The sequence below is a fragment of the Schistocerca piceifrons genome, chromosome 9 (assembly GCF_021461385.2).
Source record: "Schistocerca piceifrons isolate TAMUIC-IGC-003096 chromosome 9, iqSchPice1.1, whole genome shotgun sequence".
Classification (NCBI taxonomy): domain Eukaryota; kingdom Metazoa; phylum Arthropoda; class Insecta; order Orthoptera; family Acrididae; genus Schistocerca; species Schistocerca piceifrons.
In genome coordinates, this window is record NC_060146.1 from 114,425,092 (window position 1) to 114,449,984 (window position 24,893).

The following is a 24,893-nucleotide window of genomic DNA, read 5'->3' on the forward strand; positions in this document are numbered from 1 at the left end:
GAATCGCAGGTAGGCACAACAAAAAGAGTGTGTGTGTTGGGGGGGGGGGGGGGGGTCTATTTTTGATGAAGGCCTTGTTGGCCTTACTTTCTGACAGTCATTTTGTTGTGCCTATCTGGGACTTAGCATCATCTCCCCTATATTATGAGTAGCAACTATCCATTTCATAATATTTTCTTATTCTATCCTGAATTTTCCATTCTTAGATTATTATTCTTATATATGTTAATATAATTGGAACACAGCCTTCTAAAGGCCTAGGAGTCATGCACAAGGTGTATGAAAACATATAATATGAAAATAAAAAGCAGAAACTGAAATTTTGGTACCTTTGAGTATCTTCAAATGATAGGACCTGCCTGAAAGTGAAAGTAAAGTTGTGGAAACTAAAACAGCTTTCAATAAAATGAGGTAATAGCTAACAAAGCAATCTTACAAACAGGTCGCTCTTCAGTTTTGTTAACATGTGCATGATTTGAAGGTCCGTCACAGGCATTTATATTACTGAACGGGTATCAGGGGGCAACAAAAATTTGGTTTTCAGTATTTCATGTGATTATTGGCCTAATTTAAAAATTGAAAATGCCATCATACTCTCCCCATAAAGATGTATAATCTTATGGTAAAGATTTAACACAGTGAGTCAGGTAACAAAATTAGGTGCACGAATTACACAGCTTCCAACAAACTTTACACACAATTTCAAACCTTCGTAAATCTTTTTTCTTGCTCAATCCCACCCCAAAATGATAAAAACAGTTTAGCGCTTACTATGTTTTCGCTGTTCGTGCAGTAAACTTGAGCATCAGGCACAATGTTTCAATTTGTTACTTATTTACCAGTAATTTCATTTGCAAAACATTTTGCAGATGGTACCCACATATACATTGCAGACACTTGCAAAATTATGTAATTGTAAGAAAGGCAGCTCAGAAGGAAGGATGACATAAACATTGAGATGAATGAAAAACCAGCTTTCACTTAAAATAGTGCAAATTATGCAGACTATACTCATCTAGTGTTTGGTAATGAGACCACTTAGCTACTTCCAACAAACTTTAGACACAATTTTGAACTTCTGTGAACTCTTTCTTTCTTATTAATGTCAAATATTGAACACATTAACTTGTTCGTGAAGTAATCATAAGTTTGAAGCAGTTTATGTAAGGGAGCTCAACCCGTTAAAAAATCAGGGGTTGACTGGTCAGTTTCCAAAATCAGTGACGCACTGCTAAAAAAAACTCTGAAATATAAATTGCAGATTTTTTCCAGTACCGTTACGTGAAAAACTTTTCTAGCATTTTAACAGAGTACCCAGTATCCGAGTCTTCTAAATGTATAGTTACTGTCTCAATTCTCACTCGTAGCACCTGCTTTATTTTTTAATAAAAGTAACATTTTTTTTACTTTTTTATTTTAATCACTGGTGGTGTGAAAATGTGAGTATTGTCACCAAATCAAAATTTGGTACTCAAATCCAAATCAGAAAATAAATTCCTTTTCTTATGTCAATAGATTGACCAGTATTATTGATATATGGGTGTGCTTGTATGCATCCCCCCCCCCCCTCCTCCTCCCACTCCTCTCCATTTACGAATAAGACAGTTTGCATTTCTGTATCAAATTTTAATTCATTTTCTTGAGATTTATAAAAAAATTGAAATATGTTATCTTTATTTAAAAAGATTGTTATAAATGAGTTAGCTAGCATTTTCATTTGATAACAAATACAGAAAAACAAAGAAAGATACTGCTTGTGAGGTGAATTGTGCAAGTGGGAACTGTCCCTGCAACATACCGTATTTACTCGAATCTAAGCCGCACTTTTTTTCCGGTTTTTGTAACCAAAAAAACCGCCTACGGCTTAGAATCGAGTGCAAAGTAAGCGGAAGTTCTGAAAAATGTTGGTAGGTGCCGCCACAACTAACTTCTGCCGTCGAATATATGTAGCGCTATACAGGCATGCAGATAAATACTGGGGGCAAAACCTCTGCGTCAGTAAAAAAAATTTAAAAAAAAAGGTGGAAGACGAGCTTTTTTCTCCGCCCCGAGTTTCAACCACTTCATTTTCATACATTATCCAACGAAGTAAATACAAATTCCGTATTGTTCATCTTTGAATGTAGCAGCATTTCAATGTGCTACGAAAATCCGACTGGCAAGACCGTTTGGGATGTTTGTCAACATGGCCAACTCTACGTTCTGAATTTTTTCCTACCTGTGAGAAGGGATGGTTGCTAATAGGAACTTTTATGAATTGTGAATCACACGCAGTATTCTCTTCGCCATAAGAATAATACAAATATAAACATTTTGCCATGTATTCTTTCGTGTTTGCTGCTATGTCATTTAAATCCTTTCTGCCCAATAAACTACGAAACTTGAGTGCGACAACAGCAAACGCGGAAGAATATGCATATCATATCATGTTTATATTCGTATTATTCTTATGCCTAATAATGATACAGTCAGAATTGAAGCACGGGAATTGACTAGATTTTTAAATCTAAGATGACTCTAATTTCTGTGCAGAATATAATTACTAAAGAGGCGTCTGCAAAGATTTTCAAACGGAGCAAAGTTTTCGCTAAACTCTCGTTCAGAACATCTTGCATCATACGCAGCCTATTATTTGGTTCTTGTTGATCATTATCAAAGAAAGCAGCAGTGTAAGTAACATCAAATAGCAGTCTCTTGCCATTGTTTCGCTAATGAGACGATTCCTCTCTCTTCTTTTTTTTTAAATCGTAAGCGGTGGTAGCGTGCACAAAAGCAACTCATGCCGCGAGGGGTGACAGGCCGTAAACACTCATTATCAGAATGCGACGAACAATGCGTGACACAGTACAGTAATGCATTTTCAGCTTAGAGTGACGTAAACACCTATAACAAAGAGAACGGCACTTATCAGATGAAAGAAAAATAAGCAATCAATTCAAACCAGATGAAGCACGTGAAAAAGGAAGGGTACCCGTATAAATACGGACGGAGCGCCTGACGCATAGCAATGCCTACCTGGTAAAGCTTAACTGCTAAGCTTACGACAACCAAACTACTGTAGCTGTATCGTCCTTTATTCGACCTAAATTGTGTCTCATATTACAATTGACCAACATTGTTTCGAGTTGGAGGTGTGGCCTAAAACTTTTCTCTCTGCTTCGAGTCTCAAACTTCAGGTGCGACTTAGATTCGGAAAAATTTTTTTCCTTGATTTCGAGTCTCATTGTTCAGGTGCGGTTTAGATTCGAGTGCGGCTTAGATTCGAGTAAATACGGTATCCTTCGTTGCTGTAATTCCCCTGGTATAAAACTTTGTTGATCCCTGTATGCCACCTACTTATCTCCTTCCCTGCACCCACTCCAGTATTACACGTCTTCTATTCCACCAACACAGCTACAATTTATTTTCTCATCCTTACTTCTATCCTTATTACTGTGAAGCTGCATCATTGTCTGCTAGGAACAGAATGGAGCATTTGCACATTCCTTGTGATTTTTGGCAGACCTATCCTGGGCTGTGGCTCTATAGAGGCTGTGCTATCCTGCATGTCCACTGAGGTAGTTCAACATTTGGTTACTAGACTGTTCTTTGTGAAGATGATTCTAAACAGTGTGTAACAACAAAGAAAGGTGGGGGTGCTTGCCCTCATTTTATAAATGCTTGTGCATATTTTTAGGAAGCTGTATAGATGTGCTGTGATCAGCAACACAACATAATTGTTCAAAAGCTGAAAAATGCATTGCACGAGACAGTGACAGTTTTGGGCATAAATCACAATGGGAACTGGTCAGTAAAATGCAACAAGTGAACAATCTGTTAAACCAACCAGCATGACTTCCTCATTTTGATGTGCAATTCTATGTCTAACCACCTGGCAGGATCTACCATTCTCTTATTCTGCTACCTAGTCACCCAAACCTAGTTACTAGTTTCATATTCTCTCCACTCAGATTCGTTTTCTATTTGCAATTGATCCTGGCTGTTTCAGATAATTGTGACTTGAAAATCTTCACATACAGAGGGTAGGTTTGTATGATGATTCTCTTTCGGAATGGTTTGTACTGTTCTCTCTTGATGCACTCGTGCTGAATGAAAAGCAATGATGAGAATATTTTAACAAATCAAGCACAGAGATAATCCTCAGAATATGCTCTTTAATTATCAGTATTCGCTTTTGCCCATGTTAACAGACAATTAGATATGCTTCATCCAACAATTAAATAGTTTTCTGAAACGCATGGAAAAAATAACACTGTTGCTGCCACCAACCCCACAGCTCTCATCTCCATCAGATTTATAATGTGCCCTTGCAGACCTCCTTCCATTGTCAGAAGCAGATGCAAGTCAGATTGTGCCAAATCTAGGCTGTATATAGGATACCATATAGTGGTGAACTTGAGTCTCTGAAATCGTGCTGTGGTGGTAATGTCTGGTGTGTGTGGTTTGGCATTGTCACCTTGAAGGAAAGCATTTGCATTTTGCATTTGGACTCACATTAGTCATCATACCGAAGCTTTCAGCACTGTGATGTAACTGTCTGAATTGCCTAGTGTTCCATATTGAAGACCAACATTGCAGTCGCGGACTGTTAAACTGTTTGTCACAGAAGTCAGACGTTCCCTCCGAGTTTAAATTCTAGTGGACCAATGGTGCACAGTGCTCTCTTCAACAGAGTCACCATAAACAGCTCATTTACTGATGAATTTTCACTGGGACGACACATTATGCTGTCAAGAATTCAGTTACAACATGTTGCATAATTTGGTTTGACTAGCCACCTTATCAAGGTTCCATTATTTATGCTGTAACAGTATTACAGTCCACTGATAAGGTAAAGCCATTACTTTTTCTTGTGAAAAAATGCATTTAATATAATGTATCTACATATCAGTTGTCTCTCTTTTGTGACAGTTATAACTTAATGGTTTACTTCATTGTGTTCAACCAAGTATATATTTTTTCCATTTTTGCACAATATTTAGACTACCGACCCAGTCATCTTGTTCCAGTGCTGTGAGTTACACCATTATTTGTATTTGCTATCTTGACTCCGACCAGACTGTGAAGTACTGTTATTTATAGCTGATTTCAACTCCCCACTGATGGTCATTCATTTTTCACAGCCTGCACTGTTCCGTGAAAACACACATTCTCTAAATACTTCTTAGCTCTGGTGGAGGTGATGGGTGCTGAGATCTTAGCACACTGAATGCCAGAGCCTAAACGTTCTTTCAGTTGTAACCTATATCCCAGTTTGTTGGGTGTTTGAATATACACTCCTGGAAATGGAAAAAAGAACACATTGACACCGGTGTGTCAGACCCACCATACTTGCTCCGGACACTGCGAGAGGGCTGTACAAGCAATGATCACACGCACGGCACAGCGGACACACCAGGAACCGTGGTGTTGGCCGTCGAATGGCGCTAGCTGCGCAGCATTTGTGCACCGCCGCCGTCAGTGTCAGCCAGTTTGCCGTGGCATACGGAGCTCCATCGCAGTCTTTAACACTGGTAGCATGCCGCGACAGCGTGGACGTGAACCGTATGTGCAGTTGACGGACTTTGAGCGAGGGCGTATAGTGGGCATGCGGGAGGCCGGGTGGACGTACCGCCGAATTGCTCAACACGTGGGGCGTGAGGTCTCCACAGTACATCGATGTTGTCGCCTGTGGTCGGCGGAAGGTGCACGTGCCCGTCGACCTGGGACCGGACCGCAGCGACGCACGGATGCACGCCAAGACCGTAGGATCCTACGCAGTGCCGTAGGGGACCGCACCGCCACTTCCCAGCAAATTAGGGGCACTGTTGCTCCTGGGGTATCGGCGAGGACCATTCGCAACCGTCTCCATGAAGCTGGGCTACGGTCCCGCACACCATTAGGCCGTCTTCCGCTCACGCTCCAACATCGTGCAGCCCGCCTCCAGTGGTGTCGCGACAGGCGTGAATGGAGGGACGAATGGAGACGTGTCGTCTTCAGCGATGAGAGTCGCTTCTGCCTTGGTGCCAATGATGGTCGTATGCGTGTTTGGCGCCGTGCAGGTGAGCGCCACAATCAGGACTGCATACGACCGAGGCACACAGGGCCAACACCCGGCATCATGGTGTGGGGAGCGATCTCCTACACTGGCCGTACACCACTGGTGATCGTCGAGGGGACACTGAATAGTGCACGGTACATCCAAACCGTCATCGAACCCATCGTTCTACCATTCCTAGACCGGCAAGGGAACTTCCTGTTCCAACAGGACAATGCACGTCCGCATGTATCCCGTGCCACCCAACGTGCTCTAGAAGGTGTAAGTCAACTACCCTGGCCAGCAAGATCCAAGATCTCCGGATCTGTCCCCCATTGAGCATGTTTGGGACTGGATGAAGCATCGTCTCACGCGGTCTGCACGTCCAGCACGAACGCTGGTCCAACTGAGGCGCCAGGTGGAAATGGCATGGCAAGCTGTTCCACAGGACTACATCCAGCATCTCTACGATCGTCTCCATGGGAGAATAGCAGCTTGCATTGCTGCGAAAGGTGGATATACACTGTACTAGTGCCGACATTGTGCATGCTCTGTTGCCTGTGTCTATGTGCCTGTGGTTCTGTCAGTGTGATCATGTGATGTATCTGACCCCAGGAATGTGTCAATAAAGTTTCCCCTTCCTGGGACAATGAATTCACGGTGTTCTTATTTCAATTTCCAGGAGTGTATTTATTTTTATAGTATCCTCAATTATGCTGTTCCAGAAACTTTGCATTTGCACCACAGTACTGCTCTTGTCGTATTTCACTTTGTGGTTATATTTGAGGCAGTACTTGGCAACAGCTGGTCTGCTATGTTGCTTTAGTTGAGGGTGTCACTGATGTTCCGTGTCTCTCTCCTCAACTGTTCTAATAGTCTACCCCACATAATACATGCCACATTTGCACAGAATGTGGTATTCTGTGGCTTTTGGAGACCTAGATTGCCTTTAACGTTGCAAAGAAGACTTTATTGATGGCAGCGAAATACACTGAATGCCAGCTTTCCGTAGGCATCTACTGGTCTTTCTGAATATTGAGTCGGCATAAGTAAATAGTGCTTCTTGGCTTCTCTTTATCTTTCTTTTCAACCTCTTTCTCAGGTGTTCTTGATTTTGACTGGAATACCTGCTCAGTTTGACGACCCACTCACTTGTCGTTGCTTTCATTGTCTGAAAGTATTAGAGCTCTGTGGACACGAGTCTTTAGTACTGAATTTCTTTGTGATGGATGGTAGTGTCTCAAGGTTTGGAGACAGAGTGCTTTGTGTGTGGTTATTCTGCGTACACTGTGACGTGTGAATCAATTCACTCTTTTCTTAATTAACACACTGAAGAAAGGTAGAGACTGACAATAGTTCAGTCCAGATGGAGTCCAGGCACCGAGTACATGTCACAGCATGACCGCCAGCACCTGAAGAAGATGACAGTCATCAGGGTTGGGATTCTTCTGGAAAACACACACACACACACACACACACTACTTTGCCTTTAAAGTGGCATCTGTAATAGAGGAGCATTTCAAGCAGAAAACTGTCGTAGAGTTTCTTTTGGCAGAAAAGCATAGCATCGCAGATATTCATAGTGCAGAATGTCTGCGGAGACCTGGCAGTGAAGCACAGTGCTTTATTGTGTGAGGTGTGTGTTATCTTCGCAACAAGGTCACATAAATGTGTCAGAGCTCCTGCGTACCTGCCAGCCAGCCAGCCAGCCAGCCACACACAGCTGTGACACCTGCAATGTGTTCATCATCACAAAAATACAAACCAACTTCTATTTCTCAATGACAGCACAAGTCCTCACACGAGTCTGCGCACATGAGAGAAGCTCACAAAACATCTTTGGACTGTTCTTCCTCATCCACCCTACAGCCCAGATCCTGCACCTTTCGACTTCCTTGTGTTTGGCCCAATGAAGTACGCACTATGTGGGAAGCAGTCCATAAAGGATGGGGATGTTATTGATGCAGCAAGATATCTGCTTTGACATCGACCAGTAGAGTGGTGCCATGCACGCATACAGGCCCTCCCAGTAGGGTAGCATAAGGCAATTGGTCGGAACAGAGATTATGTTGTAAAATAGGGTTTGGCAGCCAAAAGAGTGAGGAATAGTATGGTGTCTCACCACCTGCACACAATCTCACCACTCCCTTCCCTTTTACCCTGAAATTCTCTCAAGGGTCTATTTTTTTCTGTCATCTGCCTCCCCACCCCCTCATGAAGTGGAAATGCAAACCAATCTGACAGCCTGGAAGTCCGCTATTAATCAATCATGCTGAGAGAACCGATATATCAATTGCTAGAATGTGTTCTGATCACTGTACAGGTTCGAACGAGGGCTCTGGATGCCGTTACGCAGCTCTATGAGCGTGGGGAGCTGCGATCAATCATCGAGGAGTATGCAATGCTGTACTTGAGCTTCCTCCGCCTGCCGAGCCCACCTGATGTGCTGTTCGGACCGGACCGCGGCCGCCAGAAGTCGACAATACCTGTAATAGAGTGCCGAAGTACGACCGGTGAAGTTGCAGCGACTCCCTGGAGCGAAGAGGCCGTGCGTGCCTGCCTGTACCTGTACCTCGCACTGCTGCCGCTGAATGAGGAGATGATTCACGAGTGAGTGGCTGGCAAAGCTGCCTTTTCTAACTGCTTAGTACTTCGGCAAGCCCTGAGGGAAGAGCATACATTTGTATCAATACGTGCTAGTGTTTCTTATCCTGTAGTTTCCTTATTCGTGGATAGTACACAGCAGATAAAATCCCATGTTCTTTCTATAGAGTATAAACTTGGTGTTGTTCTCTACATATTCATTCACCCTTTAGTGAGACAAATTTCTTCTGGTGATGGACAACTTGGCAGAAACCTCAGCTCGAGAAATCTGTATTTTCACTGTTCAGGAAATGTTTGCACATTGATAGCCACGTTGCCGTCATTGTGCAAATGCCTGCCATAAAATGGTCTCTTCATCTGAGGAAAGGTAAAGCAGTCCTGGAAAATGCATTGGGTGAGGCAGTTTGATAGCCCAAAGAAGGGGTGTGTGTGTGTGTGTGTGTGTGTGTGTGTGTGTGTGTGTGTGTGTGTGTGTTCCTGTACATAATGAGATAGGGGTTGTTGTGGACCAAAGGCAGATTGCTGCAATGCTTCATCTTGAGAATTTGCAATGCTTCATCTTGAGAATTTGCAATGCTTCATCTTGAGAATTTGATGTTAGGCTCCTGTGATGATGAGCATAAACTATCAGCAGCACGATGTGGCAGTTCCGAAAACACTTAATAACCTAGGCCAACCTAGCCCCCCCGCCCCCCCCCCCCCCTTCCCCCCGAGGACAGCTCCACTCGGCTTGCTATGAAATGAGCGCTGGGGTCCTTTCCTTGAGGCAAAATAGGACAAGGGCACCAGGCTACCAAGCTGCAGCAAAAAAAAAAATACTGTACTCTACCTGCAGTCAGACCAGTAACCCAGCCATGCGCATATACCACAAAATAACAAGATTTTAAACATGGCTGCAGCAGCAACTGTTAAAATTCTTCACAATAAAGGATGGCAGCCAAAAACAGTTGCAGGATAGAATTTTTTTATTAAAATTCTTGACCAAGGTTTCGGTACATATAAATATACCTTCATCAGAAGTAAAACTTCTAAAATTACATCATGCACTGGAGAATAATAAAACAATTATGCCAAAAGGCGTCGTCAATAATTAAAATATCATCTCCATTTGTACAACATGTGTAATGGGCACAGGATCAAAGGCTGCCATCCTTTATTGTGAACAAAATAACAATTTAAAAAAATCAAGAAGAACCATGCAAATAATTCCTAAATCAGAGAACTAGAGCCACTTTTGGTTGTCTTGAATAATATTTTGAAATTGGTGAAAACCTGTTCTCTTATAATACTAAGGTAAGAAAGGCATAAAATGCTAAATGCCAAATAGTATGAACTCTTAACAGAATAAGTAGGTCATATTAGGAACTATGTAAATGATTTTATCAAGATTAGCAAAGAATTGGTCTGATGGAGGTTGTCAGCAAGTAGCCAACTTAGAGTTAACATCTACACTGGATCCACATTTGCATTAATACTCAACAAAGTACACAAGTGCACTCCCTCCCACTTCTGCTTGACTTGTAATCCATTTGTGAGAAGAATGAGTGTTGACAAACGTCTGTGTGAGTTCATATCTCTGATTTTGCTGTCATGGTCTTTTGTGATGTATAAGGGGATAAGTAATGCTATGCTTGCTGGTTTGTAAGGTGGGTAATGCAAAAATTAATGCTATGTTTTATTTTGTCTGTAGTTTGTTTGTGTGGAGAGGGGGGGGATATCTGGAAACTATTTGCAGTGCCTGCTTGCAGACTGGCCAGAGTGTACGTGCAGACGGCAGCGGACATGAAGCGAACCATCCTGCGCTTGCTGGAGCAGCCGGTCAGAGGGATGGGCATGGACTCCCCGCAGCTGCTCCGGCTGGTGGAGGAGTGCCCCAAGGGTGCTGAGACGCTCGTCACCCGCGTCATCCACATCCTCACCGAAAAGAGTTAGTGCAGACTCTTTAACTTCTCACTGTCTGTTGTCGAATGTGCTAGTGTAGACTGTGTGACTTGTTGTGTTTGTTGTGGTCTTCTTTCGTGCAGTTCTCCTAGTTCGTCTGTTTTGTAAACCTCTTCATTCTGTCATAATCAGTACAACTTGCAGATCACAAACTTTATCTTGGCCCCTCTGGGATTTTTGAAAGTCAGCTGACTGCACTGGAATGTTTACACTTGTTGCCAATCTTGGCTGTGTAACAGTATTGTACGATGGTGGTCTAATAAGTAGCCGGCCTGACCAAGAGATGGCAGTCATTGTTGAAAAATATCTCTGGATTAGAAAGTATACAATCTATGAAGCGTATGTTTAAAGTTTGAAAATGCCACATTGTTTAGTATTTGTTTGGCACCCATCAATAGTGAACATTGTGAGTGAACTTGTAGAAATGGACAAAATTGGTCATCATTATGTGATACAATATTTTCTTTTGAAAGGCCTCGGCACGACCGATATTAAAGCTGAGGTAGATTCTGCTTTGGAATAGTGTGCTCCTTCGTTGACAACAGTAAAATATTGGCTAGCTGAGTTCAGACGAGGTGTACGAGCTGTTAAGACGAGCATTGCAGGAGTTGACCAAATGAGGTGATGACTCCAGAAATGGTGAAGAAACTCCACAAAGCGGTACTGGATGATCGTCAACTGAAAGTGCACGAGCTAGCAGACATAGCAGTCATTTCAAAAATTGTGGTACATCGCATATTATTTGAAAATTTGGTTATGAGAAAACTGTCTGCAAGGTTTGTGCCGCTTTTGCTCTCAATTGAGCTAAAACAGTGTCGTGAAGATGTTTCAATCGGGTGTTTAGCGAATTTTCACAGCAACAAAGCTGATTTTGTCCCCCACCCCCCCCCCCCCCCCCCCCCCCCTTCCTTCCCCGTTTCATGGATGAAATCTGGGTCCACCATTTCACACCCGAAAGAAAAGAATAATCAAAACAGTGGACACACGTTGGAGAACCGACTCCAAAGAAGGCTAATGCCGTTTCGTCTGCAGGCAAGGTCATGGCGTTGTTTTTTTGGAATGTGTGTGGGATAATTTTCATTGACTACCTTGACAATGGGAAAATTATCAACAGCGAGTATTATGCGGACTTATTGCAACGTTTGCCGAATAAATCGAGTAAAAATTTCCCATTCGGCCAAGAAGAAAGTGTTGTTTCTTCAGGACAATGCACCATCTCACAAGTCCATTATTGCAATGGCCAAAATTAATGGATTAAATGCTTGTGAATACATTGTGGGAGTATACAGTGATCAACATTATTACAAATATTTACTATCAAAAACAGTCTTGATCACAAATTAATTATTCTGGTGACTGGTTTCGACCACAACTGTGGTCTTCTTCAGACCAATGAGTAAGAACATCCTCCTGGTGGTTCTTACTCATTCATCGGAAGATGACCACAGTTGTGGTCGAAACCGGTCACCAGAATAAATAATTTGTGATCAAGACTGTTTTTGATAGCAAGTAATGGATTAAAGTTTGAATTGCTACCTCATGCACCCTATTCGCCAGATTTAGCCCCCTCGGAATAATTTCTGTCACCAAACTTGAAAAAATGTCTCGAAGGTTGAAGATTTTCAACAAATTAAGATGTTATGTCGGCAGTTAATGGCTGTTTTGAGGGGTTAGACAGTTCTCATTATTAAAAGGATATTGAACTTACTGAACATCGCTGTGAAAAATGTCTAGAGCTGAAAGGAAATTATGTTGCAAAATAAATGATACCACACTTGTATGCTGTAGCAGTAAGTAGCCATTGTGAATGTAGTGTTGATCCTTGTGCAGTGTTGTGAGTAGTGACTGTTGATAATGAATGAAGAGGCTCAATCTGGTCCTTCTAGCAACTTGCCATCGACTTTCGTGTCACTTCTGTGACGTGTTAACCCATTACATGTTTGTTTCTTTTCTAAGCTAGAAGGTAGCTGTTCTGAGAGGAGGTGGTGTGCAGTCTGTACACCCACTCGAATCTGCTTACTGTAGTCAAGTATTGATATACCTTTACAATTTTTGGTCCCTCACATTTCCCTCCATTACCAAACTCTGATCCCTTGATGCCTCAGGCTATGGCTTCTTTCTTCAGTTTGATTCTGTACCTTAGATCTTCGCATCAAATCTTCAACATTCTCCAAAAACTTGTATTCTCTTGTTGTCTGCAGTGTTTATTGTCCACATTTCACTTCCATACAAGGCTATGCTCCAAACAGATACCTGCAAAAAGCTTTCTAATACTTAAATTTAAATTTGATGTAGCCAGTCCACATTTTGCTTCCTATCTACTTCAGCCACAATCAGTTGCTTTCTTGCTTAACAGTTATTTTTCTGCCAAAGTAACAAAAGAGTACTACTACTTTTAGTGCCTAATTCCCTAATAAAATTTGGTCAGCATCATCTTAAATAATTCAACTACCTTCTATTACCTTAAATTTGCATTTGTTGAAGGTCATCTAACAGCCATTTTTAAGGAGAAGAAATGAAAGGTGTGACGTCTTTCAGCAACATTGATGTGAATTGTTATTTGGATTGCAAAATAAGTGACAACGATTGAAATAGAGGGGGGTATAGCAAGTAGACTGTCAACAACAAGAAAATAATTTCCGAAAGAGAAAAATTTGTTAAAATCAAACATAGATATGAGTGCTCTGAAGTCTTTCCTTAGGATACTTGTATGGAGACTAACTTGTACAGAAATGAAATGTGGAAAATAATAGTTCAGACAAGAAGAGAATATAAGCTTCCAAAATGTGGAACAGAAGATCACTTAAAAATTAGATAAGTAGCTTAAATAATTTCTGATAGGTGCTGAATCGAGTTGGAAAAAAAGGAATCTGTGGCAGAATGTGACTAAAAAAAGAATTGATTGGTAAGACCGATCCTGAGGCTTCCATGAATCATCTGCTTTGTAATTGGAAATAGTGTGGGTGGTGAAAATTGTAGAGGGGTATAAAAACTTGAATACAGTAGGCAGGTTCAAATCAGTGTAGGCTGAAGTAGTTATGAAGATGTTTTTCAGAGGATGGGGTACCATGGAGAGCTTCATCGGACTGTAGGCAGAAACACAGCAATATGTTTCTACAGTTCAAATTTTCATTAATTTCAGTAAATGAATCCAAAGCAACCAACAAGTTGCAATAAAAGTTGTTTTCAAGCAAGCCTTCATGCACTCATGCAAAGTGCTGTGTTGTGCAGTGACAGTGCAGTGTCATGTGTGAATAGCAAGTGAACCGCAGTCGAGTAGTTCTAATCTTTACGACCAGGAGTGCTGCATTGCATAAGCCGAAGGTCATAAACACGCTCCCGTGTAAACCAAAAGGCATGATTATGGTGGTCTTTAATGTGTCTTCTGTGGCTACAGGTATCTGGGTGTAAGCATTTGTGCAGTCAAAGACTGTAAACATGGTGGCTTCATGTAACACACAATTGAAGTCCCGGAACAGCAGTACAGGGTATCTGTATGGAACTATTGGAGAGATAAGTGTGTGATAGTGCCACACGGGCACCAGGCTCCAGCTTTCTTTAGCACCAAGTGCAATGCTGAGAATCACGGTCTGTTAGGTGGTCCTATTATGTCCTCCTGTTACATCGACTCAAATTCTGGCTCCACAATAGTTAAGCAGTCTGGAGCCAAATGTCTAAGTCTGCACACCATTATTTAATATGGTGTAATGTATCGTGTGGTATGCGTCTGGGTGGTTTGGTCAGATTCCGGTAGTCACTCAGTAATACAACATACTCACTCACCACTGGAAATCTTCATTGACTTGGCACTGCATATTACTACACTGTGGTGGAAGCTGGTAACGCCAAGGCCAGTCACACTGTGCACCAAACAGGCATTTACCATGTCAGTTAGCAGCCGGTAGTGAGCCGGAGACCTGTTCTGATAACGGCATCTGTGATGATGTCCGTGATGGTGAAATCACACACATATGGGCAGCACAGTTAGAAGTTAAGCTCTAACCATAGATTGCCGTACATTGCAATTGAAGAGTTGTTAATAGCTGTCAGATGAAAAGTGGTCGGTGGCTGACAATGAGGCGTAGACACTAGAGGCGATATACTCGGTCCTAGCCAATGTCTACCAGGAATTTTGTGCCGAAACTGTGATCGGTTACAAACATGTGCTTGGAGGATGTTGGGCAGTCAGTTGTGCCTATTACCGACTGCCAGCCGCATTTGGGAACGAACAAGATCGTGAACACTTCTTCGCCTGATCACCAACCCAGCAATGGGACCGACATAAGTGTGTCGGTCAACTGAGTCGTCGGCAGACCTAGTCCTCGAATATAGTCAGTATCGTCCTCTACTGTTTTTGGCACCATCACGTTATAACAGTTGGGGCACAACATTTTGACTTTCGCCACAAGCCAGTCGTCATCTACTGGTGTTACTACTTATGTGGTTCCCAGAATGAAATTTTCACTCTGCAGCGGAGTGTGTGCTGATCTGAAACTTCCTGGTGGAGCAAAACTTTGTGCCGGACCAAGGCTCGAACTGGAGCCTTTTCCTTTCACAGGCAAGTGCTCTACCAACTGAACTACCCAAGCACGACTCACAACCCGTCCCCGCAGCTTTACTTGAGCCAGTACCTAGTCTCCTACCTTCCAAACTTCACAGGGGTTTCACAGGAGAGGTTCTGTGAAGTTTGGAAGGTAGGAGATGAGGTACTGGCAGGAGTAAAGCTGTGGGTATGGGTCATGAGTCGTGCTTGGGTAGCTCAGTTGGTAGAGCACGTGCCCACGAAAGGCAAAGGTCCTGAGTTTGAGTCTTAGTCTTAGTCTGGCACACAGTTATGATCTGCCTGAAAGTTTCACTTATGTGGTTGCTTCACAGTTATCTGTTGCTATTACTGCACTTACCTATGTGGGCGCAATTGCATCTTGAATGTGGTCAGCTAGCTCCACAGTGGCAGCCAGCAGCGTGTCCATCTGCGAGGCAATTTGCCTCGATCAGTGATGGTAAACTGCTACTCCATAGTGTGTGTAGCAAGCTACTGTGCCATTGTAAACATCTACTGTGTAGATGCTGCAGTTACTGCAGTGGCTTTATCACCGATCTCTTCCTGTGTTAGCACTTGGCTAATGCAACTTTCCAGGGAGATGGTGTGTTGTACCTCAGCTGCGTCTGTGGTCCAATTGAATTACGATAAGAGCAAACTTACTCACTTTGGTCTTTACTTCCACACAACAGAAAATATCATATATCATAAAACAGAACCAAAAGAATGCAAAGTAGTACTTACAAAATTTTATACTGGAAATACACCAAATAGTGAAGAAGCATTCTGACATTTGTTCAGTGAAAATATGCTTTCAGCACGCACTTTATGCATTCTAAAATATGTGTTCCCGTTGATTAAGACTTGTCAGGTAATTCTGTATCAGTTTTTATTCCTTTGGTTATGTTTTATGATATATGTGATACTCTCACCGCTTTATGGTGATCTAGTCTCTGTATGATGCAAAATTTTGACGTGTATGTTTCTAAGTTTGTAGTTATCGCTTTTACACTGTTTTCAGGTTAAATGTTGACCCCCCCTTCCAAAGAAGATGGGTTTACATGTGTTGAAAGTATGGTAAAAGATTGAATAAAACCATATTTTGTTGCAAATTGTTGGCTGCTTTGGATTCATTTACTGATCTCTGACTGTTGCTGAGGTACAGCCGGGTTAAAAATATTTTTAAAAACCTTTCATCAATATGTATACCCAAAATATTTAACATTCTATTCTGTTTACTAATCCAGTTCACAGGCTACATTTATTGTTTCTTATTGTTCTATTTCTTGTAAATATGGTGTGTGGTAATTGCATTTTTAAATAAATGATTGATCCGATCCTATGGTGAGAGATCAAGCACTGATATTATTTTTGCTGACTGTATCTTGTTTCATTTTAATGCATTGTATGCTGATGAAGTGGCCTCTTATTTTCAGCACCGCCAAGTGCAGAGCTGGTGGCTCGTGTTCGAGAACTGTACCACACCCGCGTGTCAGACGTGAGATTCCTGATTCCTGTTCTGAATGGTCTCAGCAAGAAGGAGGTGATCGCTGCTCTGCCCAAGCTCATCAAGCTCAACCCCGTTGTTGTCAAGGAGGTTTTCAACAGGTTGCAAGTTTGAAAACTAGTAGTTGACGATATTTTAGCATTCCCATTGCTTCAAAATATATTGAAAATTAATAATTCTATGAAAACTATTTAGCTGCCAAAAACAACATGCCTGTGCTTGAATTGGCAGTGTTAACACGTTCAACAGTGGCCTCTTTGCACCTGCTACTTGGCCGTGAAATGACATCATTCTGAGTTGCTTCTAAATGACATTGCAAAATACAGAAATGTTATAGGAATATGAAGTTATTTTAAAATACACTTAAAATAGATAAAATAATTGGAACAAGAAACACATAAAAATTGTGAAAAAATTTTACAAATTGAATAGTTTCTATCTACATCCACAAAAATAGTACAGTAATATTTAAAGGTAGATGCATTTAACTGATAATATTTTGTGTGTTTCCGATGTAGTTAATATTGCTATGGTAATCATGGAAGCATTTTGGAACGTAGTCCAATTGACAGTATAATGCACAATAAGTTACAGCTTGCAAATCCTCACTGTGAAAACAGGTCTGTTGATCAATAATTAGCAACTTTTGGCAACTAGAGGCTGCGCATGTGCACAGAGTTTATATTTGTATTGTATTTACATTTCTTTGTTGCAATGTTACCAGAATACCAGCTTGTTTCGGTTTTGGCGTGTCAAATCGTGCAGTGGACAAAGAAACTGAACATTGGCAGTTGTGCCGATCGTCAAGTTTTGCCCAGAATTGCTGACTTTTTGTGCACGCAAACACACGCGCAAACACACACGCGCAAACACACACGCGCAAACACACACACGCGCGCGCACACACACACACACACACACACACACACACACGAGGAAACAGCTTCTACAGATGGTGGCTGATGGTAGTCTGTACCATTGTCTGAATAGAGAAAGAACATGTATATCAAATGGAAATGAAGATGTGAGCATTGCTTATAGTACAAAACACGAGAACGAACTACTCAATTTACAGACAACGGAAACACAGACATACTCTATTCAACAGTGGTACTGTCATCTGAAGAGAACGAATCTTCTCTGTCAGTATCTTCTGTTTCTGATCCTGGATCTCCATGTAAAATATCAAGGATCTCGGTCTCTTGTCAGCTTGCTACACACTGCTTTTACCTTCATAAACACCAGTGAATGAACTACAGATGTGTATGTCATACTTCTTCCAATTGCCACTAGGTTTAGAAAACTGATAAGTGCAGTCTTCTGGGAACAGAACAAGGTACTACCTCCACATGAAATAGCTTCCATGCCGTGCTAAATGACCTTCAAGGAGTCGATAGGCACTAGCCCGTAAGGGATACATTGGAAGGTTGTAAACTGCCAAGGCAAGAGTGCACGTATGGCTTATGTACGCCATACTAACTGTTGAAGAAATAATAGGCTATTTTTATACATTGTGAATTTACACTGATATTTGGTGCAAGATTAACATGTCAGGTATTTTTGTTCATAACTTGACACCATTTGATTCAAACTTTTTAATGTCATAAGTAGGTGAAAATCTGTTGTAAATATTCTAAAATGGTAACCATGTACTTAGTGCTTATTAAAATGCCAAATTCCTGAAAAGCCTACTGTTAGAATGAAAAAATATACACATATCTGGATGTTCGCTAAACGGTTCTCAGATACTGCATTAAGTGGTTGCTATCAGTTACATTACAATCTGAGTGAAACATGGTTGGGAGTGGAGTTCATGTCCTTGTTTGGCAATCCAATTTATATTTTCTGTGGTTTAAGTGTGTCACTTCAACGAAGTTATCTGATGTTCCCTACCAAAGGCCACCAAATCCATCCTTCAGCATCTTTCTTCACCTGAACTATCTATTCTCAAGTCATACTTTTTTTCTTACTTCATAATTTTATTTTTCACCTGTATAAATATTGCTCACCAGTTACACTAGTGATTTGGAACATAGACTTGCAACATAGCTTTTACTTTCTGTTCAGAGAAATCAATATTTGTTTGCTGTTATTGATTATAGATGGTTCCAAACTTTCCTGAGATATATAAAAGGGATATGTGTGTGTTTCGAAATGTCTCAAAAATGCACATCTTTTGGCATATACCGTCAAAAGTGATTGACATCTAAAAGGAGTAGTTCACTTGAGAAATCATTTCATAAATATGAAGATTATTTGTTGGTATGTAAAGCTAAGTGGAATGGTGCGGCTCTGGACTTTTATTCCTGTCTGGTGATCTAGCATCATGTGTTCTCTGGATTCCCAGAATAATTAACATGAATGTCGGGGTTGCTTCCTAAAGTAGGCCTTTTTGTCCTTGTTCAGTTCTTAGTATCGGATTGTTGTGCTGTCATGGAGATATTAAATTCCTTATTTTCAGAACATAACTTGAGTGAGTTATGATGATTTCTAATGTGTTCAGTATCCTGCAATGTGCATAATTTTTACCACCCGTTAAGAGTGAGGCCAAACTTTATGATAAAAAAGTATGTGAAGATAGTGAGGTACTTAGTCAACATGAGATTCAACACTAACATTTCATTTCACACATCAGTACCACAGCTAGGATGATATCTACAATCAGCTGCATTATTAGAGTTTACATGCTGAGTAATATTATTGTCCATTTGATGTGCGTATTGGGTACTTCACGCTAAAATTGATGTGTTAGGTACTTTTCATTCACACTGTTGTTCTACAATTGTTGGAGGCACATTTTTTGTTCAATTCACTTGCAGTGGTATGTACTCAAATTGTAGGAATTTTCATACATTTGTGTTCAAATGTATGAACATAACTTTCCCAAAAGCGGGACTTGAGGAGCAAGGTAGTCCATTTTGTTAGAATTTTACCAGTGCTGGTCCTCTAATACCACTGCAGTTAAGTCTATACTGTGTGGGGGTCAACAATATTATTGTGTGTTCATAATTTGGATCCTTTGCATAAATGTGGAACGTAGCTTGCCACTGTCACTGGACTTGTCCTGTAAACAGCATTAGTATGAAGGCATGAATCACTATCCTTCATCAGGCAACACTTTTTAATGACACCCTAGCTCACTGAGTTCACTATTGTTTTCAGAATGTTGTTTTTGTTGGTACGTGGATTTAGTTTGACCCCATTTAAGATTACTTACTGCTGCATTTGCAGTTTTCCTGGAGAGATAAAAATGAAGTAAAACTTTTGTTTCAGGTTGCTCGGCACACATACGGAATCGCCTAGTCACATGTCTCCACTTACACCAGCTGAATTGCTCATAGCTCTGCACAGCATAGATCCTTCAAAGTGTGAACTAAAGACTGTGATAAAGGGTGAGTATCAGCTCCATTTAGATATCTCTTCTGTGTCTAGTATTTGACTAACTCTTGCCAAGCCACAGTGCTACAGCTATCTCAGTATTCAATATCTGCAGTGTATATCTAAATGTACACATACCATTGTACACCGTAAGCCACTGTATGGTGTGTTGTCAAAGGTATACAGTGTTCCCCTCCCTGCTCCATTCAGAGTTGGTGCCCAGAAAATGGATTGTTGGCGCCCCAAATTTCTCTTAATTTTTCCCTTGAGGTCATTATGGATTATGCAGTCAGGTGGAAAAGGGGGGGGAGGGGGGGGGTTGGAATGTTATGTTCTTCTTTACTCATGTTGAATGTGTACTCTTACATTTTGAGACAGAGGTTCTTCACAATGGGCAGTGCTTTTCCATAGTGTAACCATTAAATTGACTTGGTAAGGGTCCCAGACTACAGAGGGAATGGCCACATGGATCGAGTCGCTATGTCATGGATTGTGTGGCCCCTCGCGCCAGAGGCACGAGTTCTCTGTCTTAGCATTAGTCAGTTTAAATAGTGTGCAAGTCTAGGGACCTCAGCAGTTTGGTCCTTTAGGAATACACACACACACACACACACACACACACACACACACACACACACACACACTGCGAGACAATAGTCCATATGTTGTCAAACAAGGGATATGTAAACAATCCCCAATGTGGATGAATTACACCTGTAACACTCCTGTTCACCTTGTTGTAATTTTTCATGTGTCCAGAACTGCTGCACAGGTCAGTCTTATCACAAAATTTGTGCGCCAGTGCTTACCTATATTAATTGAAACTTAAGGATGTGGACAATTATTCAAGGTCACTACCTGAATGGTGAACATAAATTTATCTGAGCTGTGTCGATTTAATAGGCAATGGACTTCAATAAAACTATAGTTTTTATAAAATAACGTAAAATGATACTGCTTACCATACCAAGATTAAAGAGTGCCCTCTGTGAACATCAATTACATTCATGAATGTGGGAGCATTCCTGACTACCTGCTATGCAGCAAGCACACTCTCATTCTCTCTGCCAATTTGCACCAGTGTGTACCCTGTGCAGCCGGCACTGTTGGCTTCTAAAAATAGGAACTATTGCTGTCAGATATATTATGGACAGAATTTCTGGTCAGTATTTACCATAAGGGGGTGAAACGTGTATTGGACAGAATTTCTGGTCAGTATTTACCATAAGGGGGTGAAATGTGTATTACTGCTGACGGGTGTGTAAAAGTAAAAGTTATATGCAACCTAGATATCAGAAGTATTTGTTCCTTCCTCAGAGGGGGAACGACAGGTAAAAAGGATGAGAGGAACCCAATTGTAGTAGTCAATAGTTGCAGTGGTGTGTAGCTGTTCTGTAATGATGTACCTGCTTAACATTAACAGGCATACAGTAGTAAATAAATAAATAAAATTACAATTGAGTACTGTTGTAAGCATGTTATGTTCACACACTGTAGAATTCTTCTGAAAAATCTTACACAGTTTCGTAAACTGATCCTCTGTGGTTGTGTGTGCATGTGCGGTGGGGGGGTCGTGAATTATAAGTAACCTTAACGGGAAGTAGTGTTGTCAGTTATTGGAATTGAATATCAGTTATGGCAATAAATCGATAGTGAATAGTCAGCGGGTTAGTGGGGCATATCACTGTGCAGATAAACTGAAGGGTGTTTGATAAACCATTCCCTATTTTAAATTGCTGTAAATTTATTGTTTTCTTTGGCTACTGACAAACTAACAGGACTGGCTTTCGCTTCCAGTTCCAGTTCATCTGAGGTTCTCATTTTATGTTAGTGCACCTTTTCCTTTGCCCATTCCTGCAGGAAAAAGGCAGAAGATATTAGGTGTGGACTGGAAACGGGCCACTTTTGTGGCCTGGGAAATGGTCGAGCAATCACTCGTGAACATCATTTGATAAATGTGGGGCTGCACTGTGCTACTTAAAGTGAAGTTGTCCCACTGCTGACCACACACAGTCTTGAAACATTTCTCCATACAATTTGCCATTATTCGTTGTGCACGAAAGAAAAGAACCAACAGTGGAAGACAAAATAATTCCTCACTGCTTTGCTACCCTCAGGCATCTGTCCACATTTCTGACAGAAGCGTGCGGATTTTCATTTGACCGATGTGATACCATTGGCTGTTGAGAAACCTGTTAACATGAAAAGCTGACCTGACCAGACAGATTATGTATAGATCTTCGCTATAGAGAGTGAACAGACTGAAAATGGTTAAAAAAATTACAATAATAGCCCTTCTCTCCAGCTAGTCATATTTTCTATCTTACCAGATTACAAGAAATGCCAGATGATTGGCACTGTCACTGTAAAATAACATAAAATGTGGGCTGTGGAATATTTTGAAGGTCTTCTGCAGGATCAATAATCGACATGACCAATTTCTTTATGGCTCTATCCTTTGAGATCGTGTTTACCGGTCTGCAATAACATTTTTCTGTCCCCTGGGAGGGGAGGTAAGGGGGTAAGGTTTGGGGAAAACAAACACTTATGTAAGAAAGAAGTTACATATTATCTGTAAGCTGGCCATTGGTTGATGTGTAGGCTGGATTCTATTGTAATAAAAATTCATACCATTTACTTTAGGTGGTAACTGAGTCTTCATCTCTCCTTTTATTATGCATATACAAAACATGAGCATGAAACATTAAATGTTCTCCTTGTGACATCTGTCCTTCACTTTCTGTAGTACTTTTGTACTAGTGTGCAGTTTGTGGGTCCCACAAAGTTTCCTTGAAATCTGTCTCTTTGTTTTGCAGCTACCTCATTGTGCTTCTCAGAGAAGCAAGCCTACAGCCAAGAAGTTCTGGCAGTAGTACTGCAGCATCTTATGGAAATGACTCCACTTCCCACGTTGCTGATGAGGACTGTCATACAGTCACTGTCCCTGTATCCTCGTCTCATTGGTTTCGTTATGAACATCCTGCAGAGACTGATCCTAAAACAGGTAAACATGTGCTACTGTGAGGAACAGTATTGTGTATCGTCGTAATGCACAACAGGTTCTATATGCCCCAGAACAACCGGGAAAAACCCGGAAATTTTTCATTTTTTTAGTCTTAAGTTAAATTTTTGTTATTTTGACTGGTAAGAACTGATAAACAGCAAAATGTGTCAAAGCTTTTAGGACGAAGACTGTGGAATACCTCATAACAACAAACTGCTACCGATGAGTGTGACGTCATACCTGTTGACATTAAATTCATCTGAGCAGTTGCCTGCGGACTCGAGCGCATGCGCAGTTCAGTTGCGTGGGCAGTACCTTCTCCCACCTCTGGCTACTTGAACTGTGAGTTTTCCTGTATCAGCAGTAGCAACAAGCAGCCAGATGCGACCCGTAACAATTTTTCTGGCACACCCAAACTGTCAGATTTGTACATGCACCTAGCAGTCTGGGTTGCAGTGTGGAGGGATTAGCCACCACGTAAGCAGTGTTTACGTTTAGTGATTTTGCTGTTTCCTCTTCGTTTACACTTCTCACATCAAATGAAAAATAAACATATTTCTGTGGTTGGGAGCTATCAAGTGAATTAAACTACATTCGCATAATTACGGATGGCTAACATGTGCTATTAGTTTGTTTTCTGATTTTATTTTACTTCCACGTTTTTGGCAGTCAGGCACTTTGCAGAACAATGAAGTTATTTTTGTCAGTTTGCTAAATAAAGGTGGCTTTTATTAATATTTTCCCCAGAGGCAGCCAATTTATTAGAAACAAAGTGTTTCATTCCACATTATTGGCTAGTTTCAACTGTTCACTGAATTTAGAGTCCACATTTTCATTGTCTGGCATGTATGCCATAATAAAGAACTAAACATGAGATAATAAAGTACTGGTACTCCATGAAAATTTACATCCCAAAAATCACACCGAAAAGCTTAATATCAGGTTGGGGCCCACTTCATTGTGAATCTGGACATACGAATTTGCGCTTTTAGCTGAATTATGCATTTTAGTTGGTTAAGAAATAGCAATGTGCTTGGAGTATCCTATTTCTTTTATGACATCGTGTAAGATCTCTTAATGCTATTATGTATCAATGTATGGGCTTTCTACATTGTCATAGTTGCCCAAGCACAGTAATGCCTGTTTTCTGGCACGCTCGAGCAACTGCTGAAACGAAGCTATTTCTAACAGGTTGCGGAAAATATTGCAAATGGTGGTTTGAGAAGCTTTAGTTTCAGAGTAAATTTCCTTTTGCGCAAGTTGAATTATTTTACGTGTGAGAATGTTGGATGATTGCTTAAATCTCTCATTTAAAACTTAACACATTGAGGACTAGCCACCAAGAAGAACTTAGACCAGACATGAATGTCATTATTTAAAATTTTACTGGCACATTTGTTTGATGTATCTTGAAGTGTAACACATGCAAAAAAAGACCATATTATAGGTGAAAGCTTAGATTTTATTGTAGCTTATTAATATTCAAGACCAATATTATAAGTGAAAGCTTAACTAACCATTAACTTTTCCTGTTTGTGTCTTCACACCACTTAACAGTGATGTTGCTGTTGACTGGCTACGTCACGTGTCGTATGCTCTGAATATCTGCTGTCACTAGCTGGCGAGATCACATGACATTAGTGCATTTCAATCTTGACTTCAATACTTTAGAAACTAACGTGCTGTTTCAAATCTATACTTTCGTAATATTAATACAAAAATATGCAGTGTATCATAATGTGAAGATGTTGCTGCACATCACAGATCCTTCCAAAACTATAGGCTGAGCTTTTCATTCTCTGAAGTTTCACACTGGTATATAAAACCTTTACCAGTCAAAGGATTGATATTTTTACAGCTCCAATGGAAAGTATACGGTCACTTATCATGGAAAAAGTGTATT

General features: G+C 40.9%; 1 protein-coding gene across 1 annotated transcript in view; it reads left to right on the forward strand.

The window, feature by feature from the left end:
* LOC124717129 (symplekin) overlaps window positions 1-24,893 on the forward strand; it is a 126,148-nt gene that overhangs the window by 89,520 nt on the left and 11,735 nt on the right. Inside the window, exons 14-18 of the mRNA XM_047243866.1 lie at window positions 8,340-8,626; window positions 10,369-10,547; window positions 16,538-16,709; window positions 19,882-20,000; window positions 22,803-22,990. Of these exons, the coding sequence (XP_047099822.1) occupies window positions 8,340-8,626; window positions 10,369-10,547; window positions 16,538-16,709; window positions 19,882-20,000; window positions 22,803-22,990 (945 nt within the window). The remainder of the gene's footprint in view (window positions 1-8,339; window positions 8,627-10,368; window positions 10,548-16,537; window positions 16,710-19,881; window positions 20,001-22,802; window positions 22,991-24,893) is intronic.